Source organism: Armigeres subalbatus, chromosome 3 (genome assembly GCF_024139115.2).
Source record: "Armigeres subalbatus isolate Guangzhou_Male chromosome 3, GZ_Asu_2, whole genome shotgun sequence".
NCBI classification, from domain to species: domain Eukaryota; kingdom Metazoa; phylum Arthropoda; class Insecta; order Diptera; family Culicidae; genus Armigeres; species Armigeres subalbatus.
The window spans coordinates 292,822,936-292,840,836 of NC_085141.1; the positions used below are offsets into that span (position 1 = coordinate 292,822,936).

At 36.8% G+C, this 17,901-nt stretch overlaps 2 protein-coding genes across 4 annotated transcripts in view; both read left to right on the forward strand.

Moving 5' to 3' along the window:
- Positions 1 to 596: 596 nt before the first annotated feature.
- Positions 597 to 17,901, forward strand: part of LOC134224841 (probable phospholipid-transporting ATPase IA) — a 370,136-nt gene continuing 352,831 nt past the window's right edge. Inside the window, exons 1-2 of one of the 3 annotated variants that reach the window (XM_062704456.1) lie at positions 597 to 722; positions 962 to 1,164. In XM_062704456.1, the coding sequence (XP_062560440.1) occupies positions 1,044 to 1,164 (121 nt within the window). In that variant the 5' untranslated portion in view covers positions 597 to 722; positions 962 to 1,043. Of the gene's footprint in view, positions 723 to 783; positions 1,165 to 17,901 lie in introns of those variants that run through there. The other 2 variants (XM_062704457.1, XM_062704455.1) reach the window with 2 other exon arrangements.
- LOC134220324 (uncharacterized) lies at positions 13,090 to 14,642 on the forward strand. The gene is made up of 2 exons (XM_062699344.1): positions 13,090 to 13,295; positions 13,357 to 14,642. Exon 2 carries the CDS (start codon positions 13,618 to 13,620, stop codon positions 14,533 to 14,535), a length of 918 nt encoding a protein of 305 aa, XP_062555328.1. The 5' UTR covers positions 13,090 to 13,295; positions 13,357 to 13,617; the 3' UTR covers positions 14,536 to 14,642.

Here is a 17,901-nt window from a genome sequence, read left to right on the forward strand (position 1 = left end):
AATCGAGAATTTATTGGTCAATATTACGGATCTTACGAAGACTTTGCCCAAATGTTTCCTACCTAGCTATTTTCACCATTCCCTGTATATGCAATCACGTTCCTTGCTTACATTCTCTCACTCTTCAATGTTTTGCACAGGGATCGTTCAAAAATTACGTCCATCGTTTTTCGGCATTTTCAACCCCCCTCCCCCCCTCCTGTCACAAACTGTCACAAATAATTGACCCCCCTCCTCCCCCTGTACGTACATGTCTCATTTATATTTTAGCGATTACTGTGGTTTATCTTTTTCGTACACTATTTTCACAATAACATAGTGAGTTATGTCCCTTACTAACAGTTTGAATGTTTTTAAATACAAGTTGTTTCTAAAATGCTTTCAGTATTTTTTTCTTGTGAACGGACGTCACATAAGACGAACCCCCCTCCCTCCCCCTGTCACAAACTGTCACAAAACTCTGACCCCCCTCCCCCCCTCAAACCTTGGACGTAATTTTTGAACGGCCCCACACCTCCTAAAAGCAACACATGCTCCGGCGGCGGCTCGGCTCCTCGTGTTGTGACGGCAATATCAATATGCAATGATTGTAATGCAAAAGAGAGCGCTCTACTATTGAAGACAAGACCTTATCGTACCGGACCGATGTGTTTACCGCTAGTTCACTCGGCGAAGCCTCTCAGTTGTAAAAATAAGTTTTGCAAACTTTTGTGTGATTTTTGGTTTGTTTAGGAATCGTTTCAGATTCTTTCATTTAAAGCGAAAAATCTTTGTTTACGATTTGTTGACCAGCAAAACCATTTCTAGTTCGGTTCTAGTGATATATTTCCCATCACGTGTGATTTAATTCAAGTGTTTTTGTTTCGTTTCGTGATAAGTGAAAATTGCACTTCTTTTTATTTTGATCGTTTGTTTTACTCTGATCACGGCTTTCACTTTTATTTTGGTTTCATTTTTCAAGCAACTTCTCCATGTGTTAACGATATAAGCAATTAATTAGGTGCAGTTTATTTTTCATATTGTTTGTTTGCAATACATTCACAATGGATATTTTTTACCTGCGACTTCGCAACATACTGAGAATGTCAAAAGGCGGCAGAACCAGAGGTCGGGATACAAACAGAACCAAGTATGAATGTCTTGTGCTGGAAGAAAGCGATGAACGTAAGTATTTTCATGATTTTCATTCTTTTGATTGTCATAGCTGCAGTTTTGCATTTTAATGGATCATACGGATCATAGCACTTGAATGGCTTCCTCCTAAATTTAGACCTTGACCTATATCAGAAGAGTCTGGCAAACAGGATTACATTTGCGTTCAGTTTGACAGATTTTCCATATATAGAAAATTACAAATGCAGCGCAAACGCATTTGAGTGGGACTCTCGAATTACTAGGTGAGAAAGATAATAGTTAATCCACAGTTTCAACATTATTAATTACTTGGACGTAGTTGAGATATAAATAATAAGAAAATTTCTAAATTAGCTATTCCAGAGGCGAAGAATTTACACTTAATTCAAGCCTCCGGATGAAGGATGTTTGAGTAACCTCAATCACGCAACCATACTTATTTAGGTATATGCAATAGAAACTATTTAAATATAAAGAAAACCTATATGATGTACGCTTCAAGCACCGGCTAATAATGCCTGATAACGAAGCTGAGGGGCGGATAAGTCAACCATCCAAGATGTAATTAAGTGCTGTTCAATACACACGAATAGTTGTTCCATCAGTTTTGTTTATGGTTAAGTACCAACCTACATATTTTTTATGATACTGTTAAAACACTGTACTCCCATTTATCATTTCGATGTTCGAATGAAGTAATATATGATTATATATATTTGGAAGGAATTTTTGTAAAAGGTTTCTTTTATTTCCTCTGCTCTGCAATTTGAGAATATCCATAAATTTATTTATTTATTTATTTCGTCAAGCATTGTAGACTACAAACACATTGTTTCACTTAAACACTATCTGTTTTAATCACTAGACAACTATTATGCTATACTGTTCATTGTTTTCCTCACTAGCGTGTTAGACATTGATATGTCGATGATCTCACAATATTTATTATATATGTTCATCATAGAGTTGAGCGGTCCATTTTTAGCATAGGATGTGCGTTGCAGATTTAGTTGAAATAAGTCACGATTTCTCAAGGTACGCGTAGGTGCATAAAAGTTCAAGCCTGACAGAAGGCTTTCTGCTTTTATCTGATGTGAGATTAAACCATTAACGAATGTTACACAACCAACTGCTCTTCTTTTCTTAAGTGTTTCGATATTAATTAGTAGGCACCGAGATTCATATGACGGAAGCGGTAGGGTTGACCAACCTAACTTTCTAAGAGCAAAAAGCAAAAACTGTTTTTGTACTGATTCGATTCGATTTGAGTGGACTTCTTGATAGGGTGACCAGACAATGCTACAGTATTCTAATATTGATCTGACGTAGGACACATAGAGTGTTTTTATCGTGTAAGGGTCATTGAAATGATAACTGAAACGTTTAATGAATCCAAGCATGTTATGTGCTTTATGAATAATGACGTTATAATGTTCTACAAAGGTCAACTTGGAGTCTAATAATAACCCTAAGTCTCTCACTTTTGTGCATCGTATAATTCGTTCCAGGCCTAGCTTACAGGTAATGTTTTGTAATATCTGCTTTCTAGTAAATGAAATTATGCTACATTTTTTCACGTTTATATCGAGAAGGTTTTTTGAGCACCAGTTATAAAAATCGTCAATTTCTTGTTGAAATACGGCTAAGTCAGCATCATCACAAATTTCCATGTACAATTTCATGTCATCGGCATAAATAAGGACCTTAAGGCGTTTTAATATAAGTGTTATATCATTAACAAAAAGAATGAACAATAATGGACCTAAGTGTGATCCTTGTGGTACACCAGAAGTAACTTTAATTGGCGAAGACAATTTATTATGGAAGCGCACTAACTGTGTTCTATCTCTAAGATATGATTCAATCCATCTAACCAAATATTCCGAAAAACCTAATCGCTGAAGCTTAAAGAGTAATAAAGAGATGTCAACTCTATCGAAAGCCTTACTGAAATCCGTGTACAAAGTTTCAACAGAGTTACCTCTATCCATTGCAGCAAGTGAAAATGTCACGAAGTCTAAGAGATTAGTGGCAGTGGATCTGCCTTTAAAGAAACCATGTTGGCGATTTGTGATCAAGTGCTTAACCTGTTCAAAGAGTTTCATGTTCACAATAGATTCAAACAATTTCGGTATACATGATATAATTGCAATGCCCCGATAATTTTGTACGTCTGAGCGTTTGCCTGATTTGAAAATTGGAAGAAGATACGATTTTTTCCATAAATGTGGGAATACTCCATGAGTTAATGATTTATTAAAAAGCCAAAATAATGGTTTTACAAATGAAGTAGCTAATTGTTTTAGTAATAAAGGGGGAATTCCATCGGGTCTGGGACCCTTGGACGCATCTAATGCTTCTAATGCTGTTACAATTTCATGTACAGCAACAGTTCGCTAATTAGGCGCTTTTTAACTGGACTGTTTTTTAACTGGGCGTTCGCTAACTGGGCCAAAGCCCAGTTAAAAAGCAGTTATCCGTCAAAAAACAACAACAAAGACTCGGTGACTAGGGGATTCTGAATGGTATATTTTTTTCAAGCTTCATATAAAGCACGATCACAACAATGCATCGCGAATTCCCTCGTCAGCCCAGTTAAAAAGCGGCGTTCGTTAACTGGGCTGGTGTTTTAGCCCAGTTAGCGAACGGTTACTGTACAGTAATACCGGATATTGAAATATCATTTGTCTGATCAGGTAAATAATGAAAATAATCACGATCATAAACAGCACCAAGAGGTTTGTAAGTGCTTTGGAAAAAATTCGTGAAATAATTGCAAATTTCCTGGCTATCATGGCTAACCAATTCTTTAAATTTCATGCATGATGGAAAAGTATCCGATTTCTTTTTCTCTTTGACAAAGTTAAAGAAGGTTTTAGGATCCTTCGGCTGGGTTCGATTCCCGGTGCCGGTCTAGGCAATTTTCGGATTGGAAATTGTCTCGACTTCCCTGGGCATAAAAGTATCATCGTGTTAGCCTCATGATGTACGAATGCAAAAATGGTAACTTGGCTTAGAAACCTCGCAGTTAATAACTGTGGAAGTGCATAATAAACACTAAGCTGCGAGGCGGCTCTGTCCTAGTGTGGGGATGTAATGCCAATAAGAAGAAGAAGAAGAAGAAGGATCCTTTTTTATATTATTTTCTAAAATCCTATTATAATTTTCGTATGCTTCTGATATTTGATCGTCAAGCTCCCTGCATATTTCAATATATTGTTTCAGATTATCAGAAGTTCGATTTTTCCTATATGTTTTATGCATTTTTTGTTTACGATTTCTTAGATTTCTTATCTCACGAGTGAACCAGACCGGATTCTTAGAATTGTTGAAAACTTTTTTGCGTTTCTTAGGTACTAACGCAAACAGTGTTTGATGAAAAAAATGTAGACTGCTGTTTATATCTAAGCTACTATTGAGTATTGTTTGCCACTCAACTGCGTCAAGTTCATTTCTCATTTTATCAAAGTCACAATTGTTGAAGTCATTCACCATTTCAAATGCACATTTATTCGGGCGAGTGCTGGCAGAATTTATTATTAATGAGTATTCAATTGCTGTGTGGTATTGTTCGTTTTTCCACAAAAGATGCTGGGCCTTATCAACATTGAAATCTTCCGTACAGTTAGTGAAGAGAAGATCTAAATGGACATTACGGTCGTTACTGACATGATTCACTTGATTTAATCCCAACTGACTAGATTTATCAAAAAGTGACAGTAAAGTTTCATTTTCACCAATGATAGGAAGTAGCAAAGACATATTATCTTTATCTGCAATAAATTCAATTGAGTTTTGATTAAAGTCACCGTATATGTGAATTCTATTTACTGAATCCATGTCACTCATAACTTGTTCTGCTGTATTAAAAAACTTTTCATAAGATTGTTTCTTTGCAAATGAGGGAGGAAAATAAACTGACACAAATATATGTGTCTCATGGCCAATCAAAACCTTTACCCAAACGTCGTCAAACTCTTTAAATTTTTCCGTTTCAATTAAGTCGGAATCAAATGCGGTATTTACAGCAATTAGTACACCACCACCCGATTTTTTATCAGTTAAAATTAGGTCTCGATCACATCTAAAAACATTGTATTTATTACCGAACTCTTCCTCATTTTTATACTTTCTGTCCAACTAGTTTCAGTACCAATTATAATATTGTAAGCGCATGTACATACTTTATTGTGAATTTCATTAATTTTGCCAGCACCTCGCATGCGGTTAAAATTTTGACAGTATATTAAAATTTCATTAGGGACTTCGTGATCATTTTTACTTGCTACCACAGTCATGTCAGTGATTCTGTCATCGTCACTTATGCTATGAATATTACATTTAATACATGTAGATTCAATACCTTCCTCTAAGGAGTTCGTCAAATTACGTAACGCACAGAAGGGAGGATGAGGGGTTGTTTGAAGCGTGACGACCCATATATTTTTTGGATCGTTCATACGCTTTAGTCAATCTCAAAAAAAAAAAAACAAATCAAATACCTTTTCATAGTTTTGTTTTTGATGGGATGGAAATGGGAGCTATGAGATGAAGTGCCGAACCGTTCCCCTTTAAGCACTAGAGTGGGGCGCAGTAGTATGGAAAAAAGCAAACTTCATCCAATCAAGTGAAATCAAGGTTTTCCTTAATCGTTTTGGGACCCCGATCAACTATGCAAAATATTGGCTCGATTGATTGCGGCCTCGCTTTCAGTATCGCGTTTCAAATTTATATGGAGTATGGAGTATGGGAGATCATACTTTTTTACATTTTTGTTCTTGGCAGCTTCAATTTATCGTCAATCACGCGACTCATTACGTTAGCATACAGCCTGAAAGATGCCGAAACACTTTGCTAAAGTAGGTACGTTGCTGGAACGTCTACAAAAAATGGTATTACGCTGTGAAGATTGATTGTTCGAACCATATGGAAGAAATCAATGTTTCTGCCAGCACTACCAGGCTACCTATGGTTGTTTGTAGGCGAAACTTTTTTTCATTCTTGACCCGATTTTAACGTTGAGAAATGATTCAGAATAACTGCATTTAGCATCCCAGTCCTAAAAGATTAATAATTTTGAAATAACATTCAGTTTAATTATTGGTCCAGTAGTTCGGCAGTGCTGGTAGAATGATCGATTTTTTGCATATGGTTTGAACAAGCAATCTTCGAAGGGTTATTACTTTGTTTGTGGACATTCTAACAACGTACCTTCTTCAGCAATGTTTTTCGGCATCCTTTGGGTTATACATGAACACAATGTGTCACTTGGTTTAGGATGAACTGGAACCTTTAGAAGTAAAAATGCAAAAATGTTCGTTTTCCCAAACTAATTTCCATACAAACTTCCAAGGATGTTAACGATCATTCAGTAATTTGCGTTCGATCATTTAGTAGTTTGTCAATAACACATTACAGAAGCTGAATTTCAAAATACGTTGTATGGTGGACTTCTAGTGCGAAGGTTTTTCTACAACTTTACCTAACGGTTCGTTATTAGAATTCATCTACTAACGAAGTTAGAGCGCTAGTTGCAGTAACTTAAACTAAATGATTGGAATTTAGTTATCATTTAGTCTAAGTTACTGAAACTATAGCTATAACTCCGTTACTAGTGGGATTTAAACAACGAACCATTAGACTGAGTTGTAGAAAAACCTTCGCTCTAGAAGTCCACCATACAACATATTTTGAAATTCAGCTTCTGGAATGTGTTATTGACAAACTACTAAATGATTGAACGCAAATTGCCGAATGATCGTTAACATCCTTGCAAACTTCAAACGCGATGCGGAAAGCGAGGAAGCAACCAATCGGGCTCAAATTTCGCACAGTTGTTTGGGACCCTGAATGTTATTGAAAAACGATTGATTAGAAAAAATGACCATGATGCTCCACTTTAATAAGCACGTATAAGGCTTTTCCGGGTTCTCTACTGAACGTTGTCGCCTAACGCTCTTCCGGCATATGAACAACGTGCTGTAAAAACTTAACAATGTCCATCCATTTATATCCATTTATATAAGCGACCGCATTTACGTGTTGAGAATGAAGGGCAAATTCTGATCAGCATCTATGCCCCAACGAACGATAAGTCTGATGACGTGAAGGATGAGTTTTATGACAGCCTTGATAAGGCCTACGGAGAGTGCCCAACACACGATGTAAAGATTGTCATAGGGGATGCAAATGCGCAGATCAGAAGAGAATATTTCGCCCTGCCACGGTACGGAAAGTCTTCATTTCGCTACCAATGATAATGGTCTGCGACTTGTGACCTTTGCTGCTGCTAGAAGGATGGCAATCAGCAGTACCTACTTCACACGTAAGAATGATTACCAACACACCTAGCAACATCCGAGTGAAAAAACTTGCTCACAGATAGACCACGTGCTGATCGACGGACGACATTTCTCGGATGTTATAGATGTAAGGTCCTTCAGAGGTCCGAATATTAACTCGGATCACTACCCTGTAGTTGCAAAAATTCTGGCGCTACTTTGCAGCGTCGCGAATTCACGAAACAACAGAACGATGCGTTTCCATATCCTCCAACACTTGTTAGTTGAAGGAGTTGCTAAACAATACCACCAGAAGTTGGACGAGCGAAAAGGAGATACCATCGGATCTGGCAACGTCAACAGATTGTGGGGAAATATAAACGAAGCAGTGACTACAACAGCGAAGGAAGTGTTAGTCACTGGGCACAGCATCGCCAACGAAGAGCGTGTGATAGCTGAAGCGCAGGAGAACATGGATACAAACAATATGCAGAGGTTTTACTGACTGCGCTAGTGCCGACCATGTGACCGAGAGGGGAATTTGCTGACAGATAAGACTATGGAAGGAGGAAGGAGCACTTTGAAGATTTATTGAACGGTGAAAATGAAGGTGTATTAATGAGCAGGATGAACATAGTCGACGACGGTCATGCTGTGGCACCACCAATCATGGACGAGCTTAAGAAGGCTCTAAACGAGCTGAAAAACAGAAAAGCTGCTGGGAAGGACGAGATCCCAGTCGAGCTTCTCAAACACGAAAGTGAACAGCTGCGTCAATCTACTATGGTCCAGGATACAGATTCACGCGGAAAGATGAATTTTACGCCAAAACTATATTTTTTAGAAAAAAATGTTGTTCTACAAAATTGTTCGAAATAGTAAGGCCATCATTATGGTTCTACCAAAAAATAGGGTGGCCCATCATGAAAAAAAATGAAAGATTTTTTTTTTGTTTCTCAGAATATTGACATGTTATGTTCTACGAAGTTGTAGCGCAGCTTATTCCAATCAATTTTGCTTAAAAAACTTTTTCTGTAGCTCTTGAGTTGGTTGATTTAGAGCAATTTTACCTAATTGTTTTAGGGTGTACCTCAAAAAACAGTATTTTTTATCTACTTTTTTTATTTTAGATTTTTCGAAAAAGTCGTCTTCAGGTGACTTTTAGAGCTCAAAAAAATGCAACTTTTAATGGGTGAATATGCTCAATATCTTTTTCCGATAAAAAGTTATAATCGTTTTTCTGTCAAAATTTCATTTTTTTTTCATGAGTTGATATCTCCGGTTAGGGCAGACCAAAAAAATATATTCACACGACATCTGAAAGAAAAATTAATATTCTTTATTGTGTCAAAAAATTGGGGATATGTTATTTTTTTATCTCAAGTTTAACCAATTTTACTAAAATCACGTTTTTTTCAAATAAATTTATATAACTCGACAACGGAAGAAGATACAGACGATATTCTTATAGCAAAACACGCGTTTTAAAAAGCCCCAGTCTTCAGAAGGTGACATCCGTGAAAAATAAAAAAATGAAATAAGCACATCATAAATATTGTTTTTAAGGGACACCCTAATCCTGGTAAGTAAAATTACTCTAAACAAGTGAGCTTAAGAGCTACATAAAAAGTTTATATTGCAAAGTTGATTGCAAAAAGCTACGCTACAACTTTGTAGATCATTTTATGTCAATATTCGGCAAAATAAAAAAATAAAAATTTCACATTTCTAAAGAATGGCCCACCCTATTTTTCGGTAACTCTATAATAAGGGCCCAAGTATCCAGAACAACTTTGTTTCTTAAAAGTATGCTTCAGACCGAAAATGCATCTTTTTTCGTAAATCTTGCAATACGATGATAATGATAAAACTTATAAAAAGTGTTAAAGCTGTAGATTTTTTATTTTTCATTTTTCACGAACGTCATCTTCGGAAGACTTTTGGGGCTTTTCAAAACGCGTGTTTTGCTATAAGAATATTGTCTGTATCTTCTTCCGTTGTCGAGTTATGTTAATTTATTTGAAAAAACATGATTTAAGTATAATTGATAAAACTTGAGATAAAAAAATAACATATCCCCAATTTTTTGACATAATAAAGAATATTAATTTCTCTTTCAAATGCCGTGTAAATATATTTTTTTGGTTTGCCCTAACCGGAGATATCAACTTATGAAAAACATGAAATTTTGACAGAAAAACGATTATAACTTTTGAACGGAAAAAGATATTGAGCATATTTACCCATCAAAAGTTGCATTTTTTTAGCTCTAAAAGTCACCTGAACACGACTTTTTCGAGAAATCTAAAACAAAAAAAGTAGATAAAAAATACTGTTTTTTTAGGTACACCCTAATCCAATTAGGTAAAATTGCTCTAAATCAGCCAATTTAAGAGCTACAGAATTTTTTTTTAGCGAAATTGATTGGAATAAGCTACGCTACAACTTTGTAGAACATAACATGTCAATATTCCGAAAAATAAAAAAAAATCTTTCATTTTTTTTTATATGATGGGCTACCCTATTTTTCGGTAGAACCATAATGATGGCCTTACTATTTCGAACAATTTTGTAGAACAACAGTTTTTTCTAAAAAATATAGTTTTGGCGTAAAATTCATCTTTCCGCGTAAATCTGTATCCTGGACCATAGCGCAATCGATCCACCACATTATCAAAAAAAAAAAACATGGGAAGATGAAGAACTGCCGGCCGGCTGGTTGGATGGCCGCATGTGGTCTGAACTCGGCGTACAAAATTCTGTCGCATATCCTGTTTAACAGACTGAGACAATTTTCCGAAGAACGGAAAGGAACAGACGACACACCGCCGGTGGTGAATCAGTCAGAAAGCTGTTTTCTTTGCCCAACTTTCCTTGAGCCTTAACGATTCGATGACTGTATCTGGAGCAAATCCCTACCTAACATTTTATTGCCTACATTAAGGCTTTCTTCTTGATTCCAGACACAGAATCAACTAACAAAACTGACGCAATCTAACGCAACTTGCACTTTTTACCTTTCTCGTATACTAAGTATACGTAAAGGCTATATGTTCGCTACAAAAACAAACTTTTTATAGAAAGCTCGGAGACCCATAGTGTTATATACCAATCAACTCAGCTCGACGAATTGAGGTGATGTGTGTGTGTGTGCGCGCGTGTGTGTGTATGTGCGCACGAAAAGAGCAAAAAGTCTAGTTCACTTTTTTGTACTTACCCTTGACCAATTTCTTCGCATTCGACGCAGTATATTGCCCCATTGTTTCCTATTGAAAATTAGCCGGATCAGACACTGGGCTTGGTAGTTATGGCCAAAATACTTGTTCTCATAAAAAAACGCGTAAAAAAGTCTTGCTCATTTTTTTGTACTTATCTTAGACCGATTTATTTGCAACATGTTGCATTCGATGCAGTATACTGCCCAATTGTTTCCTATTGAAAATTAGCCGAATCGGACAATGGGCTTGGTAGTTATGGCCAAAATACTTTTTCTCATAAAAAAGCGCGTAAAAAGTCTAGCTCACGTTTAATGCACTTACCCTAAACCGATTTCCTTGCCCAAAATCTCGCCCAAAATACAAAATACCGCACGAGAAAGGCATCATCACCGCTAGGTGGATTATTCTGGGTTTTTTTTAAATAAAGTTTAAAAAAACTTCCATCAAGGCACAGATTTTTTCATGGATCGATTCCGAGATCCATAAAAAATTCTTCAAACCGTAACACAACGTCATCCAACAGCGCAGATTTTTTCATAAAGCGGAGAACCGATTCATGAAAAATTCGTAAGTTAACAAGTGACGAAAAATCTGACTGGAGGACTAGCGGACTGGAAACTTAACCTAAGCCACAAATCTCAAAATACTAAAACTGTTCTAAAACCTCATAAAGGGTAGCGAATGCTACTTTTGGTTGGTATCTGAACACCAACAAGTCTTGGCAAATTGTCCTTTAATCAGATTCTTTACTATAGTAAACTAAACTTAGCGACAGAGTTTGATCCTACATTAAATTGGATGGCAAATGATTCTCGCGAGAAATCAAATGAATCACACACACTAAACAATCAAATCGGTACTTACCGTAATCTCAAATCATCATTCCTATAATTGTGGGTTATTAAGCTGGGCGCTAGTGTGGCGCTAACAAGCCATTTTGTCGTGCCGCATGTGGGCGCCAATGTAGCATTTGTTTATACAAATAAAAAAAAATCCGCGATCAACATGCAAAAACAGTTAACAAATTAAAATAATGCACATTATCTCTTGGTGCCCTGAGTGAGACGGCTTGGTGGTGCCCTCCACGGGTTATGACGAGGTTTCTTATAAGATTTTCGTCCATCAGCCAAATCCCGTAAATATAATTTCATTGCATTGCGCATTGGTCTACAGCAATCAGTTTGCAATATTCATAGCTGATCTTTTGTGTAGGATTCTTATCCTATTTGGGCACCTCGAATCAATTAGTGCCATTTAGAATTAACGATGCGACGTCTGTGTAGCAATGAAACTGGAGCAAACTTGGGAGAAATCAGCACTAAACATGTTTTGCCTACTTTCAGGCTTTCTTCTTGGATCCAGACACAGAATCAACAAACAAAGCAGACACAGTCTAGCACAAATGATACGGACTCGATCGAAAATTAATTTTTCGAACTAGATACAACTAACCGTAACACAACTTCCACCAAGGCACAGAATTTTTCATGGATCGATTGGTGTTGAATTTAAATCTGTAGATTAAAAAAAACACCTTAACAAAGATAAAAAAAAATTCATGGATCGATTTCGAGAAATGAAAAAAATGTAAACCCGTAACACCGGTAAAGATCGTTTACTCATTAATGGGTACTTTTCACTATCTTTTTCCCTCTACTGAAAATGTTACCCAATTTGGGAAAATGAGTGAATCTACTCATTTAAATGAGTAAATCCATTTATTCTTCCGAAGTGGGTAAATTTTTCAACAGAGAGAAAGTGATAGTACAGAAAACGTACCCTTAAATGAGTAAATGATTTTTAGCGGGTAACGGATTTTTCTGGGTTTCCCAAGGAAGATTTCTTCCCTTCCAAAACCTCCACATGCCAGATTTGGTTCCATTTACTCGATGCATTCTCGAGTTATGAAGAAATTTGTGTTTCATTTGTATGGGAGCCCTCCTTCCCAAAGGGGAAGGGGTCTCCAACCATCTTAAGAACCTTTCTCGGCCCAAAAAAATATTTTTTATGAATATTATAGATATTTGGATCAACTAGGAGTAAAATAAATGGTCGAAAAATATTGAGTATTGTGCGAGATAAATGGGAGACTTTTTTTTTAACTATCAATCATAAACCTACGGCTTCCAAACAATATAAATCAATAGTATTCTGTACAGTGAGCCGGAGATCGGGTCCATAGGCCCAAGCCCATGTAGTGATTTACCCAAATTATGAAAATTGCTATACTCATGCATTGATCATGCACTTGATTTTGGGATTAAGTCTAAATAGAATGATTTTAACATAACCAGAGCTAAGTTAAAGGCAAAACCAACCAAACTTTCCAACTAACGAACGATGACTGTATTGTGCTTTCTTTTTAGAACATTTGTTTCTCCGTGTTGGCAAGCATCTGAATGAAATAATGGTGGTAGTGTGCTAAAAAAGAAACGATTTTATTTTTTTGGATTCTATTACAGAACGCCACGCATACGTAGCAATATACTGGAAATTCCTCGTTTTAGTATTTTGGAGGTAGTTAGAAATATGCTGTCCTAATGTTATTTGTCAGCCTTGTGGTTTTGTATGTTAATTCAGGATAACAATTATAGAAGAATTAGTTCTCGTCGAATAGACGACTAAAGAGAAAAATATTTATGAATATTGGTGATATTGACCGGTAAGCCGTAACATGAAAAAAGAACTTGTTGCATTCTCTAACACTTCAATTCAATTGACAGATTATACCTACTGGGTATATAGCAACGTTTTGGTCGAGACGTACCTGTAGTAGTATGAGAAATAGCACATTTAAGACAAGATATTTTAGTACTGCAACAGCAAGCAAGTGAGTAAGACATACGCGACAAGTGAGAAGTGAGAAATTGTCTGCGACGTGACACCGGTGGTATCAGATTATTGGATGTAAACAAAACTGCAAGTTGGCATTTTATAGGCGATTCATCAAAAATTAGGCGACGTTTTCTGCTATATTTTGCAAGATGTATAAAAGCAATAGTTTTTCGAAACTTGAAGTGTTTTCGTGCTCCAACTTACCGCAATCAGAAAAGCGCAATAAGTGGCTGGTATGGCATAGAGGATTCGAGATTTGCCTTCGTGCTTGCCAGGTCACCGATCCCTTCGAAAAGAAGAATTTATTACTCTCGGAAGGCGGATTAGAACTGCAGGAAATATTCTTCAATATTCCGGGAGCAGATGTAGGAAGAGATGACAAGAAAGGTCTCGACCCGTACAAAGTGGCTGTCAAAAAGCTAAACAATCACTTTGCTCCTAGACGCCTAGAAGTTAAGGAGCGCAATGAGTTCTGGACTATGCAGCCGGAATCTGGCGAAAGCCTTCCGATGTTTTATAAAAGAGTTCAAAATTGTGCGAACAAATGCAATTTTGGAGCCACTGCCAAGGAAAGCGAACATAACGCCGTGATCGACAAGATAATGCAGTTTGTGCCTATGTCATTACACAACAATCTTCTACAGGAATCGAAATTGACTCTGGATGACATGACTAGAAGGTTGGAGGTTTATGAGACATCATCTCCACCCAATTCCTCCAACAATCATATAAGCGAACCACCATGTGTATCCAGTGAAGAAATCGTTGAGTATAATCGCAACAGTTTTAACGAGAGCGGTAAACCGCATAGAAATTGTGGGCAATTTCATGGCCGAAACAAAACTGATTGTCCGGCTTTGAATACAAACTGCTCAAACTGTGGAAAACTTGGACACTTTGGTTCTCTTTGTACCATTAAGCAGGGTGGTGGTTCAGGTATAATCAAAAGCTTCAAGAAGAAACCTTATGACAAAAATGGTGGTGCTGGTGGATATCAAGGAGGCAAAAAAATGAAACACGAGTGGCAAATGTATGGAATGGACTACGAATCACCACAAAACTATTAGACACGAATGGCATCTTGTTCCACTTCATTGAAAACATGTTTAAAAAAACTGCGGATTTTCATTCATTTTTTTTTTACACCATCAAATAAATGATAATAACAAAATAATGTACTCGTATTATTAGTTTTTCTTGAGAAACATTGTAAGCCAGTATGTGGTAAAGCAACCGCGCGACAAATAAATTGGGTTACATTATGATTATTTGTAATGTTGATTAGTGTCTAACATCGATAAATAAGTTGGTGGTTTTAATTTGTCTGCTCTGCTTACCCATTGGTACTATACGACTTATAGTCATTAGGGTATTATTGGCCACCCTGCACATCCATTGCTTTCTATCACAACAAGTAAAATATCTAGAATACTAATGAGAAATTCACATTTTGATTTCAAAGCAATGTGTATTTTTACAACTTGAAAAATTGTAATTCTAGTGTTATTGCTAAATCAAGTGGGATCCCGAAATAAGTCAAACTCGAATGTATTTTCCTAATAATAATGGTAATGACATTAGGGGCTGTCCAAATACCACGTGGACAGGCTTTAATCAATTCTAAATACCCCCCTTCCCAGTGTGGACAATTGCTCACATAAAATTTTGAAAATGTGTATGAGTCGTGGACATTTGTCATACTCCCCTCCCTCTAAGCTGTCCACGTGGTTAATGGACATCCCCTAAATATATTTCTTACTTTCTCATGATGATTGCAAAAAGAATTTGTTGGTCAATAATAAAATTCAACACAACTTGTAGTGCTTTAGTTTTTTTAAGTATTCCACCATTCGTACAAGGATTTCTCTAATTTATTGTTGTCTCCATTCGGCTCGGTCTACAATAGCTACACGGATTTTACAAAAGGTCCACAAATGAATCCTACCTGTTCTACCATCAGTCGTCCGATTTTCGTGGTATTAGAGTTTCCATCCCGGGACAAAAAATCCCGGGATTTAGGAAAATTCGGGATTTCCCGATTCCCGGGATTTTATTTTTGAAATCCCGAAAATCCCGGGATACCCGGGACAAAAAATAAATAATTCGTTTCCAGTTCGCAAACAGGGTAAATTTTCTTCTTACAATAAAGTTATTTGTTTTGAACGCGAAACCCAACTTAGGTAAACTCATATCATGTTTTTATACCTCTGATTTTTTCCCAAGTTCGTTTATTTGGTAGGCTCAGGCATGTATACGGAGCCAAAGTTCTTTGTGCTACACAATCGATATCATCTTAGTATTAAATTAGTAAGAGAGGAACAGACATGAAAATATCGGAGATAGTTAATAGAACACCTTCACAAAAATATTAGATTCCCCTATACCACTCAATGGAGGGCGGGTCCGCGACGTTAGGCATAAGGATGTAACGCATAAGTACGTTAGGCATAATGGACGTTAGGCATAATCTACGCTAGGTATTATGGACGTTTGGCATAATTTTGCTTTCTTTATGTCATGGGGTGTTCTTTGGGTAATTTTATGCCTAACGTCCATTATGCCTAACGTCCGTTATGCCTAACGTCCGTTATGCCTAACGTCCATTATGCCTAACGTATTTATGCCTATCGTCCTTATGCCTAACGGGGTATACCCATGGAGGGCTACTGACTGATACTTTTTCCAGCAGCTACAGCTCTCTATTAATTAAACGACAGGTTTCTACAGTACAACATCAGCTACATCTATTTGGCGCCTGCTTCCTATCCATCACCCGTCTCCAGCGAGATTGTATACACTTGCTAATCTTCTCGCGCCGCCTAACATTGAGTCAGTCTTCTTGAGCTTCTTGCCTCCAAAACAATTCTTGATCCAATTCATGTCCTTCCAATCGACGTTCGTACAACAAACTTTCCAGCACCGATGCTCTGCTTAATTTTGTTGGTTCTTGCTGCTGACCAGCTCCTGACCAAAGCTTCGCTTGGACTCCTACTGATCAACTAGCAAGCTTCGAACCTTCCACTAAATTCTGTACGGGGCTACCCATGACTTTCGCAGCCAATGCATGATTTTATCGATAATTATCGAGTTAACTGTAACGTATACTATTCAAATATTCAGAATCGCGTTTAAATTGTGGATTCAATTGGAATTCGAGAAGGTCACCGAAGTTACCAATCATTAAATTTATCACAGATTCATAGTTTTCCATAGAAAATAATCTTTTAAATATTTTTTAATGTCTCAACTGTTTTTTGTATGATTAACAAAACTTCTATTTTGAAGATGCAAAACACCCAGTTAAACGATTATTTTATGACCAACAGTGAGGACAAAATTCCTCAGCCTAACCGAAGCATACTAAATAGAAGACGAGGTTAGGTCACCAATTCATTGAGAGTATTTTTACTCGGTACAGGTACTCTATGCCTAGAATGCAGTAATGTAGGTCGTTGCATCAAATATTGTTTTAGAGCTTGGAACACAATGGGTTGGAGGATACTTTAGTATTGTGTTTTCTTTGTGAGGGGGTTCCCATATCTCCGAATTCTGCGAATAATTTAGAATTTCCTTAATAAGTTCCTTCAGAACTTCCTCCAAGAATTCCCTTGAAAATTTATTTCAAGGTATTTCTTCGGAAATTCTTTTCGAAATTCCTTTAAAAGTTCCTTCTGGAATCTCCTTGGAAACTATTTTAGGGATTGCTTCGTAAAAGTAAAAGTCTTTTGGGAATTTCTTCAGAAATTTATTCGAAAACTTTAAGGAATTCCTTTAAAAATTCTTTAGAAACTTCTATAGTAGTACCTACGGCCACTATCTTAGGAATACATTCAGAAATCCCTTTAGGAGAAATCCTTCGGTATTTGATTTGTGATTTTTTTAGAACTTCTTTTAGGAATTTCAAATAAAATTTCATCCAGTAATTCCTCAAAGAAGTTCTTCAGACACTCTAGGAAGATATTTTTGGTACTCTTTCGAAATTTCCTTCTGGAATTTATTAGGAACTTTCTCCAGGAATTCTTTCCAAATTTCCTATAGGAATTCCTTCGGACATTCCTGCGGAAATTTCTTTAGCAACTCTTCCAGAAATTCCTGTAGACCTTCGAAAATTTCTTTTAAAATTCCTTTAAGAATTCTTTCGGGAATCTCTTCAGAAATTCTTTTGGGAAATCTTCGGAAATTTTGTTTGTAAATTTACTAAGGACTTTCCGGAGGGTTTTCTGAAGGAATCTGAAGAAAAACTCCCAAAATATCGAGATTGCGGATATTCGGTGGCAGGATTTGACGCGCCCTTCCTCAGTTAGCCATCCTTCGGAAAGCTCAAAAAGGATTGCGAATCTATTTATTAGTCTGTTGGATTACACTGTTGAAAGGAGATTCTCTCTATCGCGCAGGCTTCGCGTAAGTGTCTCTGCTTACGGGTCCGCCACCTC

What these genes read in the sequence shown, in the direction of transcription:
- LOC134220324 (XM_062699344.1), top strand. Translation starts at nt 13,618, where the DNA reads ATGTATAAAAGCAATAGTTTTTCGAAACTTGAAGTGTTTTCGTGCTCC.